At 40.0% G+C, this 13,466-nt stretch overlaps 2 protein-coding genes and 1 long non-coding RNA gene across 8 annotated transcripts in view; 1 reads left to right on the top strand and 2 right to left on the bottom strand.

Annotated features, from left to right (window-relative positions):
* The window catches only part of ATG7 (autophagy related 7), a 98,800-nt gene extending 95,994 nt beyond the window's left edge, over positions 1–2,806 (bottom strand). For 3 of the 5 annotated variants that reach the window (NM_001396468.1, NM_001396467.1, NM_001396469.1), the window contains exon 1: positions 2,771–2,806. The gene's annotated coding sequence lies outside the window, so the exon portion shown is untranslated. Of the gene's footprint in view, positions 1–48 lie in introns of all 5 variants that reach the window. The other 2 variants (NM_001030592.2, XM_040646210.2) reach the window with 2 other exon arrangements.
* LOC107054455 overlaps positions 2,558–13,466 on the top strand; it is a 143,416-nt gene continuing 132,507 nt past the window's right edge. For both annotated transcript variants that reach the window (XR_005839388.2, XR_005839387.2), the window contains exon 1: positions 2,558–4,047. This is a non-coding gene — a long non-coding RNA (uncharacterized LOC107054455). The remainder of the gene's footprint in view (positions 4,048–13,466) is intronic.
* HRH1 (histamine receptor H1) lies at positions 5,303–13,443 on the bottom strand. The gene is made up of 3 exons (XM_004944510.5): positions 13,191–13,443; positions 10,333–10,383; positions 5,303–9,043 (listed from the first exon to the last, which is right to left on the bottom strand). The coding sequence occupies exon 3, from the start codon at positions 8,919–8,921 to the stop codon at positions 7,497–7,499; it is 1,425 nt and encodes a 474-aa protein (XP_004944567.1). The 5' UTR covers positions 8,922–9,043; positions 10,333–10,383; positions 13,191–13,443; the 3' UTR covers positions 5,303–7,496.

The raw sequence follows: 13,466 nt of genomic DNA, 5'->3' as shown, positions 1-13,466 counted from the left end.
CCAATGACCATATTACACTTAACTACTTAAAGTTTCCTTTAAATATACCTTGTTATGTAAAGTATAGAAAATCTTATTCCTCTGAAAATTTAAGAAACTTGGTGCAATTAAAACAGCTTTCACAGATTTTCTTCATGCTTTTTGGAATGGGGGAAAAAAGAAAGATGCTTTTAATTTCTTCATGACTGCCAAATCACCAGCTTCTTCTTTGAAAGAATTTCTCCAATTAATCAGAAAGACACAGTTATGTTTTTCCTTTCACAACACTTCCTCAAGCCAAGTCTTTGAGGTAATCTGTGCTATTGTTTCTAAGAGTATAGAGATGATCTCCTTTTCCTACTGTACAAGCTTTCCTTACTTCTGTGTAAATTGTGAAATATATTCTTCTGGTATATGTTAGATATTTTCCATCACGATGAATATATGGTTCTGTCACAATGTCTTGCTTTAACTGGTGTAGATGATATTTTATCCTGCTTAATTTGACTTTATTTTTCTTTTTTTTTTTAACTTTAATTTTTAATAACTGGAATTTGTGGTATCAAATTTTTCACAGCTTGCATAAAAACACCTTTTCATATGACTTCTATTAGCAAAAAGAAAATTATTTTCTTGAAAACTTGACTATACAGTGGCTATACAAAGTAGAAGTAACTGCATGGCATTTTCTGATCATTTCAGTAAGACTTGTTTTTCCTGCATTTAAGATGTAAAAGTCACATATGCTTATGTATTAATAACCAGCTAGTTTAAACTTCACTACATAGGTCTTAAACCTCACCAATTTTTTTTTTCCAAGAAAAATTACTACAGATTGCTCATCATAAGACAAGCAAACACTCATATGTCACATAGGCATTACCAGTAACTGAGTCAGGTTGCATTGCGTGTCATCCCAAAATGTCTATAATAAAACTTTTAATGAGAGTTTCATTAGCTGCCTAATCAAAACCAATCCATAAACACCCTCTTCCTGTTGGTTTGTTTTCAGAAGCAAATTCAGGAAAGTACTTTATACAATTAATAACAAAAAGCAACATGAAGTCAATGCCTACTTTGTCAGACAAGCTTTATTATAACTAGAGATTTACTCGCTTTGAATTATTTGTTCTTTTTCAGCCTATGGAATACGTTTTCATTTTATCCCATTCCCCTTTTTAGTTATGTACATGCACGTGACATGCCCAACAAAGTGTACAGTCAAATATTTTTAAATGACCAAGAACCCAGATGACAACACCAAGCAGCCATGTACCACACGCTGAAAATACCAGCCTAAGCACATCCGCTGTGATGGAACTTCAACATCCTACTTAATTCCATTATACCTGTACTTAAAGAGCAGAGGACCTCACTAAGCTATACGTGTGTAAACAGAACAGAATAGACAATCACTTCTGATCTACTGACACTTTTGAAAGTATAATTTTATGTACTTGCATGCAAATACTCACATGCTTTCTTATACAAGATCAGTACATTATATTTTGTGCAACAAGTTACATATAAACGTGTTGTAGGTACATTTTGTAGAACTTGCAGATAGAAACCCACAGCTTCTAACAGTATTAACCATCACAAGGAGAATGTGAGGAATAAAGAGACATCAGAACCCAGAATTTCACAAGAGCCCATCTGCAAAGTGAGCTTGAAGCAAAAAAAATTACCAATATACGTTAGAGATAACTCCTGAGTTCTGTAACTGGCAAGAAATCTAACAAGTGTAATGAACAACAATTGCCAGAAGAAAAGGACAAGCCCTTGCACTTGCTTTTAAACATGCAAGCATTCAGATGAGTCTAATTGAAAAACACGTCCAGAAAACCACAGAGCAGGTGTTTCATTAACACTCGTCCTCTCCTTGAGGGAGGATGTAATCTATCATAAGAATATGACTGCAGTTACATATCCTTTAGAACCATCATGAAGTTACAGGTTTTAAACCAGATACACAAAAACACCTTAAAGCCCATGTTGTCTAAAAAATTCCACTCCACTATAGAATAGAGAATACTCTGAAGACCTCCTTTCTATGTAGCAAAGGAAATTAGTATATCTTACCACTATCTAAGGTGCTTTTTCAGAAAAGCTGAGCTAGATATTGAGCTTATCTGATGCTTGTTACCAAGCCTATATTTGGAGCACGGAAAGCTTTCCCTATTTCTAGGATCACAGCAGGGTTAGGATGGAAGGGACCTCACAGCCCCAAGCCTGCCATGGGCTGGCTGCTCCGGGCCCCTCCATGGCCTGGGGCACCTCCAGGAATGGCACCCACAGCTCTGGGCAGCAGCGCCAGCGCCTCACCGCCCTCTGAAAAAGAACTTCTCTTTAACATCTAACCTAAGCCTCCCGACTTTTCTAGTTTAAAACTGCTCACTATCAGACAGTGTCAGCAGTCAACCTCCCTAGCGTTCATCACCTCTCTTTAGGTACCAGAAAGATTACTACTGTCACGCAAAGGCCGCCTGAGGCACTTGCAGACGTGCTGCCCCTCAGCTGCCACCTCTGAGCGCGGCAGGCGCTGCCCGGGGCGCACCACACAGTCCCGCAACGGGGGCGCCGCCTCCTCACTGCGGCACCGCAGGGGACGAACTCACTCTCGCCCTCCGTGACAGAACCCCAACTCCCCTTCTGGAACCGAGGCCAGCCCAGGGTACAGTGAGCTGAGGGTACGCAGCCGGGAGCCCGAAGGCAGCCGACATCCTCCATGCCCCTCAGCCACCACCGCCTCCTCACGCCAGACGGCCCCCGACCGCGCGCGGCCGCTCACCGGCTCCAGCGCGCAGTACTTCCGGCATTGCCAGCTGACGCGAAGCATGACGCTACCGCGCCTCTATCACCTGACCGAGGAGGGCGGGAAGGGAGCGGGCGCGTGGAGGAGAAGCGACCGTTGCGCACGCGCCCGTCCGTTGGCTCCGCCTGAGGCGGGACGGGGCGGGAATGTCAGTCAGCGCAGCGCTGCTCCCTTGTGGCGGCGCGGTGTGGTGCAGGTAGTGCCCGCGGCAGCCCTGCCCAAACCGGCCGTTTCTGAAGGTTCTTTTCTGTGCCGTCCTGAGTGCATTCGCTGTAACAACTGCACGAATAGGCGAGAAGATACGAAGTACACTCTGTTTACGGCTCGTGAAGTAATATGGACTGAAAACCACCCTCTGCTCCTCCTCTGTGGTTATACCAGATCAGTCGGCACAAGGATGCTCTTCTTTGAATATGCTTCTGATGTGCTAGTGAAGTGTTCAAGGATTCCAGATTTATCAAGCATATTTAGTCAGCTGAATCTCTGCAGGTGATCATATAAATGCATGGTGGTTGAATGCTAGAGACATTCCCAGTTTTATGTCAGCAAATGTCCTCGGCCCAGTTATGCCATCCGTGACACTTGGTACCACAGCTGCTGCCAATATATGTAGTCCCTAATACAATATAGGCATTGTCTCTGAAGCCTTTACCTTCAATGATACCTGGCAAGAGAAATAATCTGAGCAAGACACAGATTGAACAGGTGGTCAACAAGCTGTTTTAAAACCCAGCTTTTGGGCACAGAAAGCCATGCTCAACAGGTGGAGAAGGCAGCCACCAGTGGGTTATGGGGGTTTTCCAGGAGGTTGAGACCTGTGCTGGTAATGTTTAACACCCCTATCGCCAGGTTGGATGAGGAAACCCTGCTCGGGCCTCTGGATGACACCACAGTGAGGGCAGCAGCTGAAAGGCTGCAGGACTGAGCTCCATGAGGAGCCTCAACACCCTGCTGTGGCTGAGTGGAGCCTCACCAAGGCCAGCAAAGACACGTCAAATGGGAAATCTGTACCTGGAAGAGACTAACTCTGCATATTGCCTGCTACATCACTGTAGGCTGGGGACTCCCTGGATGGCAGCTTTGCAGGGGTTAAATAATGCAGAGAATGAAACACATATTAGATGGCAGGATCCATTTCCAGATTACACGCCTCCTTTAATAAACTTGCATGCTACGTCGTACTTGATACAGAATCCCACAATTCTGCTCATTTCCCACTAGATGTCCCCATTGACACAAAGAAAAGTGGAAGGGTGAGTATATTTTTCTGCTGCTTAAAGTTGGTTGCTCTAACCACACCCTCAAAGTAGAACTTCAGTCCAAGAAATTCCAAGAAATTCATTTCATTCACTTAAAACTGTGAGTCCTCTGACCTTGTTTATTAACTGGAAAATGTTGAAAATATTTGCAGGAAACCACGCCTGGAGGCTTGGCCCTATATGGCAGTAGGTTTCTTCATTCCTTGCCCTGATTTGCTTTTCTCTGCTTCTCAGTAGAAGAAACTTGATAAATCTTGTTACATACTTCGCTAACTGGAAGCTTAAGACAGGAAGTCTCCAATTTTCCTGTTTTGTTATTACCAATTCTATCTAACATATGAGAGAAGTCTACTATGACAATTTTCCCCATCTTTGTAATTGCCACATTTAGATTATGGACAAAAATGAAAGGACATTAAAAAAAAATAATCCAGGCAGCTTATTAATTTAATTTTAGTTCTTCTGTACTTGAAGAGTTTTTAGTCATACCAGAAGTATGCTTTGATTTTTTAATGGCGATCTTTTTTTTTTTTTTTTAATGCCAGATTTCACTGTTGTTTTTTTTTTTTATAGTTGCTGTTTCATTTATTAATACGTTTTAAAGTCAGGAAAGGTAATTGCCATGATCAACACTTCTTGATCATCTAAGTAGCCCCTGGGTTATTGTCTTCTAGTGCTATATATTAGTGACTGTGGCTTGAATCAGTATGCTGTTTTCTTTTATTTCCCTAGTGCACACCTAGATTACCATCTATTTTATCTGGAATCGCTGTTGCATGTTATAATAGGAAAAAAAAAAAAAAAGAGCACAATTGCTATTGATCTTAAGAACTGTTTGTGAATGGCATTGAATAAGAGTGTATGTTTCAGAATTTGCTGCTCTGTAGTCTAAAAGAAAAAGGGTTGTTTTATTACTTGCACAGACACTGTTCCTGCAGTGCAAAAGTTGCCATAATTTCTGAATGAATGTTACTACTTCTGTCTTCTATCTGTATATTTTGGCATATTTTTTTTCTACATTAGAGTTCTCTGATTGCAGTCATTCCTGAATACTACTTAAGACCAAATTTAATCAATCTCTGAACCTTGTTTGATACGTTAGACTATGTTAATTAATTTAGTGCATTTTTCAAAATATCAAGCTAACCACTTAGAAAAGTGCAGAGACAGTAGGCCTTCATTTAATGTTAAGTACTTTAAAAACATCTATTGACATTCAGGCATTTAATTAACAGATATAAAACGGAAAGAATAATAATACTTTGCATTTATTTAGTGTACTGTATCAAAAAATTATAAGCATGATGCAAATGTCTTAAGTGTTTAATTGTTCTTCTAAGTCTCGTCATGCTCACTTACAAAATAGGCATGTGTGGCACAGAAAGACTCTAAGTAGCTCAAGATCAGTAAGAACATAGAATTGAGAATTACTCCTGCAACTGTTACAATTTTTGTCTTCTGATATAATAAAGATAATACACAGAACATCCATTTAACTTTTTGCACCAAACTCATGAGAGCACTGTTAAAACAGCTCCAGTTCCGTCAGACCTTTGTTGTTAAGCTAACTAACAGCTATTTCAGAAGCAAGCAAACATTCTAAAAGTGGTAAATTCATAAGCATAGCAAAATGACAGTGATAATATATTCTTTTGACACTGAACTTTCAGGATGCCTCTCTAGTCACCCTTCCTGAAATGTGTGGAAAATTCACCATTAAATGCAATTCACCATTATATACAAATATGACATCTGCTGCTGAAGGTGTCACAGAGTCTCAGAATCATAGAGTTGTAGGGGCTGGAAGGGACCTCAAGAGATCATCGAGTCCAGCCCCCCTGCAAAGCAGGCCCGCTGCAGGAGGCGAAGTTATCTGGTTCTGGTCTTCTTAAAACTGACAGTGTAACGGTAGTCCCATAGTAATTCTGCCCCAGAGGTCAGATTTAGTGTTCGCTCAAAATGTTTCTTTTGCTTAGTTCCATCACAGTATAGAAATGAATGTTTTACTTGTGTACCACAGATGTACAGTCTTGACATATTTGGATCATACAGGACCAGAGATTTCCTTGGCCTCAATTCTCCATCTTCCTTCCCAATCTGCAGAGTTTGGTTTATGCTGTAACTGTTCTGTTAAATCATCAGCTTCCTAATAAGTTGGCTCATGTAATGTAGGTGACTATGCACTCTTTTGCTAAGGAACTATGTTTTCTTCCTTTGATTGGTAAGTAAGGTTTATCTCACTGCACTGTTCATACTTAGAAACAGTTAAATGGATGGTTTAACAAGGGAATGACTTGAGCTGCTAGGGTGAAACTTACCTGCAAACCTCTCTGTCAAAGCTGCCTTTTAGCTTTTTCAAAGGAAGCCCTTTTAACATATGTATATTGTTGAAATTCTGGATAAGGCCCTGAGAATACTGTAAAAGCACAGCTGTATTTAAGTGGCTTCTAGATACCCCTTCCAACCTTAAGTATTCTATCATTCTGTTTCTTCTAAAATATTTAATGGTGTTTACAGCACGACTTATGTAAGTAAGGGACAGGAAATGTAAAAATACTTCATGTATTTTATTTCCTATTTTGCAAGCTTGAGTTATTGCTTAGGACATTGTCTCACTGTAGCGAGAAGAGTTTGCCTGTCATAAAGATAAGCATTAGCATTGCTGCTGCATGCGTAGGCTATTTGCCAAGTCATAGAAAGAATAAAAATACATATAGGCCATAATCAGCTACACTCTCTAAGTTCGGAGACAACAGCTTACGCTTCTTGATACTATCTTGAGTTCAGAATGTCTTAGCAAGATGTGTAGGACATAATAATACTACTTTTTTCAGTGAAGTTAGAATGTACTGGTATAAATGAAGCAAACATTATATTAACTAGATACTGTGGTTAAAATATGACTTTCAAAGAAGTGTATGGTTTGGAGAAAGCTATAAATAAACGGGGTAGCTTTTTTCAGTAGAAGCTTCTTTTTTAACTATGCAAAGTACCTCTTTCTGCAGAAGATCTCTCTCCCCTAGCAGTGTGTTCCCTGCTTAAAGCAGTAAGTTAAAGGAGAAAAGAAATATTTGACCGGTCACAGAAAAGTATTCTCTTTCTGCCTTTTCTGTAGCTGAATAACTTATAATCCCTGATTATCTCTTTTCGTACATTCAGTTTTGTTCTATATGATGAAAGAGAGAATCTCAAATCGTAAAATATTTACAATAGTGTAACAGTTCTGAGACTGGCTACTGAGCTTTTCAGATTCCTGATAAGAATTAGTTCTTCAAACATGTTGAAGCTGTTACATGCATATATCCCACTTTTACTAACCACAAGTTTATAACGTAGTTTTCCAAAGCCTTCTAATTTATCCATATTTGCCTTTGAAATTGGAACATTTCATTTGATTGATTTTACGTGCTGCTTTTTAGCTCAGAAAAAAAGCCAGTCTGATATTACTGAATGTGAAGGATCTTTTTGAATGTCTTCTTGAAATTCTCATTACAAAGAGGATACAGGAATGGATTTAAGGTGGAATTCACATAGCCAAGCCATATAGTGAACATATGTAATGTGTAAAATTGTTCACGGTGTTGGAAAACAGTTACCATGTATAACACAAAATAGGGAATCCAGCACAGCATAAAGGCTGCCATTATGACCCCTAACTGCTTAGCTGCTTTCCACTCCCTGCTCACATGCTGTCTTCGAAGACGACTTTTGGAATGAGTATGCAGGGTTTGCCAGGTTTTCCTCAGGTAACTCAGTCCTCTGAAATCCCTGTTCTCTTTATTTTCCTGAGGACTGCAGGCTCTATCAGGATTAGGATTGGATTGCTCTCCAGAAGGTACGTTCTCTGTGAAAGTATCACTGTCTGATGTAGCACTTAAGTCACTGTCCTGTGAGTGAGGGTCCTCTTCATTTTTATTGTCCTTTTTTACACACACACACTTCTTTCCTGCTTTCTCCAGATCTGGCTCAGACTGGGCAGTGGTGAGAGGCAAGCAACTACATTGAAAGGCTTTGCTGTTACTGCTGCTAACAAAAGCCTTTGAAGACTTGTCAGAATTACTGAAATGATATTTTGCTGCCGTACTTTTGTGCTCAGAGGACATTTGCTTGTCTTTATGAGATGTGTTTTCATGTAAGATTTGCTTTTGGAGGCAAATATTTTGCTTGTCCTTTGTCTTACCATGAATTACATTTTTGTTTTCAGAGAAAGAGCAGTATGATCCAGTGACGACTTCTCGCTGCTGGCAGTGTTTTCGAACAGCTCTGAATATTTTACAGTAGAGCCATAACATTATGATAGAGGGCAGATAGAAATTGACAATGGCTGTCAACACTTTGAACCAAGTGACATGAGAGAATTGAGTGTCACAGTTTGCCTTTCCTTTCCTTTTCTCATCATTAGCAGAATCATGCCACCATAGGATTGGGATGACCCATAAGGAAGAGAGCAACCAAGCTCCCAAAATCACCAGTGATGCTCTCATTTTTGTTCTATATTGGAGATATTTCAGTGGTTGTTGAACTGAACGATAACGGTCTAAGCATAATATGAAGAGACTGAAAATAGATGCAGTACTGGCCACATAATCCATTGACAGCCAGAACAAACATGCTGTTAAGCCTAGAGTCCACACACGGTTTAGGAGATAAACAATATTAAGGGGCATAACAGCTGCACCAACTATAAGATCTGCAATAGAGAGGCTAACAATGTATAAATTGCCAACTGTTTGCAGCTTCTTTTCAGTTTTCACAGCACATAATACTAATATATTCATGACAACAGTGATCAGTGAAATGCTAGCCAGGAGAAAACCTAGAAGAGCTGAGTGAGTGTAATTTGAGTTCTCTGTCGTGTTTTTTGACATCTTGTGTACAAGAACAGAGAATAAAAATCAGAGAAGATGCCCCAGACTTAGAAATTCAATCTTGATTTATACTCCTGGATGAAAATGTGTTGGATTGCTTTGTAATTTTTAATTCTGGAACTCTGGAAAAGAAAAGAAATACGCTCAATCTCTGTAGTCCTTGTCACTTCCCCTTTTAGGTCTTCCCTACACAACACATTTCTACAGTATTTTACATAATGAGTAATTTAAAATAAAAGTTACTGGAGCTTAACATACATCTAAAATGCTTTCTTGTGTGGAGAAATCCTTATCTGAACAGAAAATACTGGCAATAGTTGTATCTAACTGTATAAACATAAAACACAAAACATAAAAGTATTTCCTAACTAATTTCCATAGATGAGCATATAATTTTATACTAATCGATACTTTAAAAATGAAGAGCCCATACCAGAATAGAAGCTAGAAAACAAAACTAAATTCAGACTTGTAAAGTTTGGTTTGGTTCATATAGAATGGCTTGAAATGCTCTTCTAAACTTCTATAACTGCTCGAAAGTTAATGAGTAATAGTGAAGGGGCAAAGATTTTTTTTAAACAGTATTTTATTCTGTAAGGAATGGTTACAATTTCTGGCATGCAAGTCTTATTCTGTAAATGCTCATGTCTATAAACAGTTTATCAGTGCTTTCACACACTGTTCATGTGTAAGTCCCTTAAATTTTTTTCCCTGGTGTACTTATGGTACATACTTAATTGCATGTCACATCTTTTCTTTCTCTTCAAAATTCCGAGTCTTGAAAGCCTACATGAATTAGAGTTTTTACAGAGGCTTACCCAGTATCTTTTAGTTCATTACCTTGTTCTAGGCTCTTAACTTTGTTTTGGATTTTTGATTTAATTTAGGATTGACTTCTTGAAAGCATTATTTCTCCATGCATAATTAAGGACAGAGCATATATGTCTTTGCTATCTCTGGAGTTGGTATATTCCAAAACACATTCTGCATATCTGAATTATCATTTTGTTCAGTACTGATGAATATAAAACCATATATTGTAATGCCCAGAGATATATTTTAATAGTTGAAAACAGAGGAAGAGTTCCTGTGCATTTCTATACATCTTAGTGCCAAAGACACTATATTCTCCTTTTTCATCCTAGCTTCCCTGAGCTTCAGCAATCTTTCTTGATCCTCCTTACTTGCTTTTTTTAGGAGAGGGGAAAATAAGTAATACGGGCCTGTACAATTAATGAGAGCTACAGGAATAGTATCAGGAACTAATTACTAAACATCTCCTGGCATTCAATTACTGACAGAAACTTGGCTAGGAAAACATTACTTATTCAAAAAGAAAAAATGTCTGGATGTGGTTCATAATCTGGAGACCCTTAATCTGCAGGAACACAGTTGCAGGCTCATTACTTACCAGCAGAACCAGTGAATACAGTGGCCTCTGTGCTGTTGACATAGGAACATTCTGAAAACAATTTAGAAAAAGAAAAAAAACAAAGAAATCAACCCTGGAGATGCTTAACTGAACAAAGGGAGGTGGGGAAACTCAAGCACACCAGTATTGTTTTCCGAGAATGGTTCCTAAATTGGCAAATGAAATGGTGAATTCTGTGCATAGCATATAAAATTGAAAGAGCTCAAGTTATATTTAATATTATAATCAAACATCTAAAATGATTTGTGTCCTTTGATGCAGTAAATTAAGCATACGAGCAAACACCCAACCAGCAGCCTAAAAATCTCATCTAACCTGGTATCAATCAATATCTTGCTATATGCAGCTAGGTTACCAATGGAGTCTATTCAACCGAAGGCAGAAGTCAAAATTTTTGTCTTTGACATATTAAGTTTAAAATGAAGCCTACCTGGAGAGTCCTCAGCAAAACTGTGTAGTCCTATCTACTTGAAAATGCATTTCTTTCTTTATTTCTCTCTTTCTTTTTTTAAGGTCTTTATTAATGTTTGTCTCTGACAGCTGAAATCTGTTCCGAGGAATACAGAACTGAAGTAACTTTTTAAGTACAATATACTCAGCATAGTCAATATTAGTAGGTGGGGATCTCAGATACCCCATTTTGAATACCAACAGTGCAACCTAAATGTAGATATTATGAACATGTAACTTCAGTATCTTTCAAATTCTAGTTGCATGAAGTAAGACTTGGAAACCCATTGGAAGTCTGGATGTTTTTATTTCATATCACCCCCAGCTCCATAATGCTGCTGTCTTCTGATGACCAGCCATTCATTTTTATATACTAAAACTGAACTTTCCTAAATATAAGTTGTCGATGTATACACGCATTCAGTAGTCTAATCAACTATTTATTTTCTAGATACTATTATACTACAAAACATATTTCTTCAGGGAAAAAGAAGAAGAATATATTATTTTTAAAGGCTATGTGTCTTAGGTTAAAATTATCAGGAGATGATAGATTTTTTCCAGTTTTAGCTGGCGTTCTTGATCAATCCTCTTTAGCAGTGGGCCTATATTTCATTGTGAACATTGAAACAAGAAGAGCTAACCAAATTAAATTAACTGAATTGGGTTTGGATAAAGGAAGCTTTATTGTCTGATACAGAACATTAGCCACTTGTGAAGTCTGATAGACATCTATGAATAATGTCTCTGAGTCCTGAGGAAATGCCGGAAAGGAGGAGAAAACTTACTGTTTTACAGGGGAAGCCACTAAACTCCAACAAAGAGATGTTTACTGGAACCAGATCCTTCAAGGCGTTCTCTCTTTTCTCTAGCTCTTAGTATACATAGCAAAGAATCTAATGTTGCTCTTTTTCAAGAAAAATCTTAGAATTCCTCTTTTATCAGAGCTAAGATCTAGTCAGGATAAGTGTGGACAAGAGACAAGTTTGTGATCATACCAATATTACAGTTCATAGTAGGAAATTTCTTTATACTACATGTTATTCATTTTATTTTATTTAAAGACGGGCTCAGAGTAGTGATTTTAAAAGTTTTTATAAAAGAGACCGAACCCTTTGGGGCCAAATAATCAGATGAAAAATGTGAGTTTTCCTCTTACCGCCTCCCCTGCACCATCCACATCCCACCCCCCCCCCCCCCCCTCCCCCCCCCCCTCCAAAATAAATTATTTGGTGATTTACCAAAATGATGTTAAATTGCAACTTTGCAACTCACATGAACTTTTAGTGCTTTTAAGCTAAAATCTATTACTGAAAGGCTAAGTTTCAGCTCACTTAGGTACCTTAAAGCACCTTTTCGGGGGGAAGAGGGGGGATGGGAGGGTAAAGAAGTCTCCAATTCAGAATCAATATTAAGCTATTAATCTTTTTAAAGATCTTGTAACCTTACTGTGGTAATACATGAAGGAATTCATTCTTTTAGCAATAAGCTATTTAACATCCAAAGTCACCACTTTTCCTTGTTTGGGGGATGGGGAGCAGTGATGCACATCTGGTGCAGAGTTCAGCTACTTCCTACTCTTCTCCAGTCATAATTTGCTTGTTAGATCTTATGCAGATGGTTAAAATGAACTGGTGGAGCCCAAGGTCTGTTAATGCTAGGGAGCCTGGTGTCTTGCAAATAAACATAATAAATGAGGAGCAGCTCATCTAAGAAGCCCAGTTCCTCTCCATCGTTCCCCCTCAGTGTCTGTGCAGGAAGGGCAGACAAAAATGAACAACTGCTTATAGTACAGGTTTGGAGTAAGTTATGGCCCCAATATACCCCCACTTCCGTTGTCCCCCCCCAGGACGCTCTGGATACAAAATAATGTATCTAGAATTTTTCCCTGAAAAAGTTTGATTGCTGTCAGACAGGTGTGGGATGTAACACCAAGGAACAAATTGCTCTTCATCTGGCTGGCAGCTGATGGCAAAACAAGAGCTGGCTGAGCTGACGGTATTGCTGCTCGCTTTTCTGCTCGAAAAAAATACCGGTTTGTGCACACTATAGCGGCGTACAGCCTGAATATTTGCTCGTACGGGAACCCCTTCGCTGCCCGGGGACTCTGGGCTGTCCAGGCTGCAGTGCTGAGAGAGGGAAGCTACCAGCGGCCGGCTGGGATGATCAGATTAGGAGTAGCCGACTCCAGAGAAGTGCCTCGAGAAAGGTAGTTAAAGATCCAGAGTGGTGGCACGTGTTTTGGTGTCTTTCTTTGGGTAGCTGAGGAGCCGCGACCTGCTCGCCGCTCCTCCGAGAGGTGCTGCAATCCCTTCCTCTCGGCCCCCGAGCGCAGGGTGCCGCCGCTCCCTTCTCCCCCGCCCGCTACCGTGCCCTGGTTCACTCACCGCAAAGAGAAACGGGGAGGGGGCCCCCGTTTTGCCTCCTTTCCTTGCCGCACTCCTTGGGTGGGATGCTCTGTCCCGCCCCGGGGGTGCACAGCTGGCAGCAGTCCTTCCCACTGTGAAGCAAGGCTCGCCCTTACTCAGGACCGGTGCAGCCCGACGAAGAGCTTGGCTCTGCCCGCCCCCTCTCTGAAGGGTCGCGCTCCGGCGCTGCAGCTCTGCTCGCTACGACATTTCCCTCCAGGGTTCGAGTGCCGGCCGAGGGCGCTGGTACCCCGA

This window comes from Gallus gallus, chromosome 12, assembly GCF_016699485.2.
Source record: "Gallus gallus isolate bGalGal1 chromosome 12, bGalGal1.mat.broiler.GRCg7b, whole genome shotgun sequence".
Classification (NCBI taxonomy): domain Eukaryota; kingdom Metazoa; phylum Chordata; class Aves; order Galliformes; family Phasianidae; genus Gallus; species Gallus gallus.
Note: the sequence above shows the minus strand (reverse complement) of the source record. Positions and strands in the feature narration are given on the sequence as shown.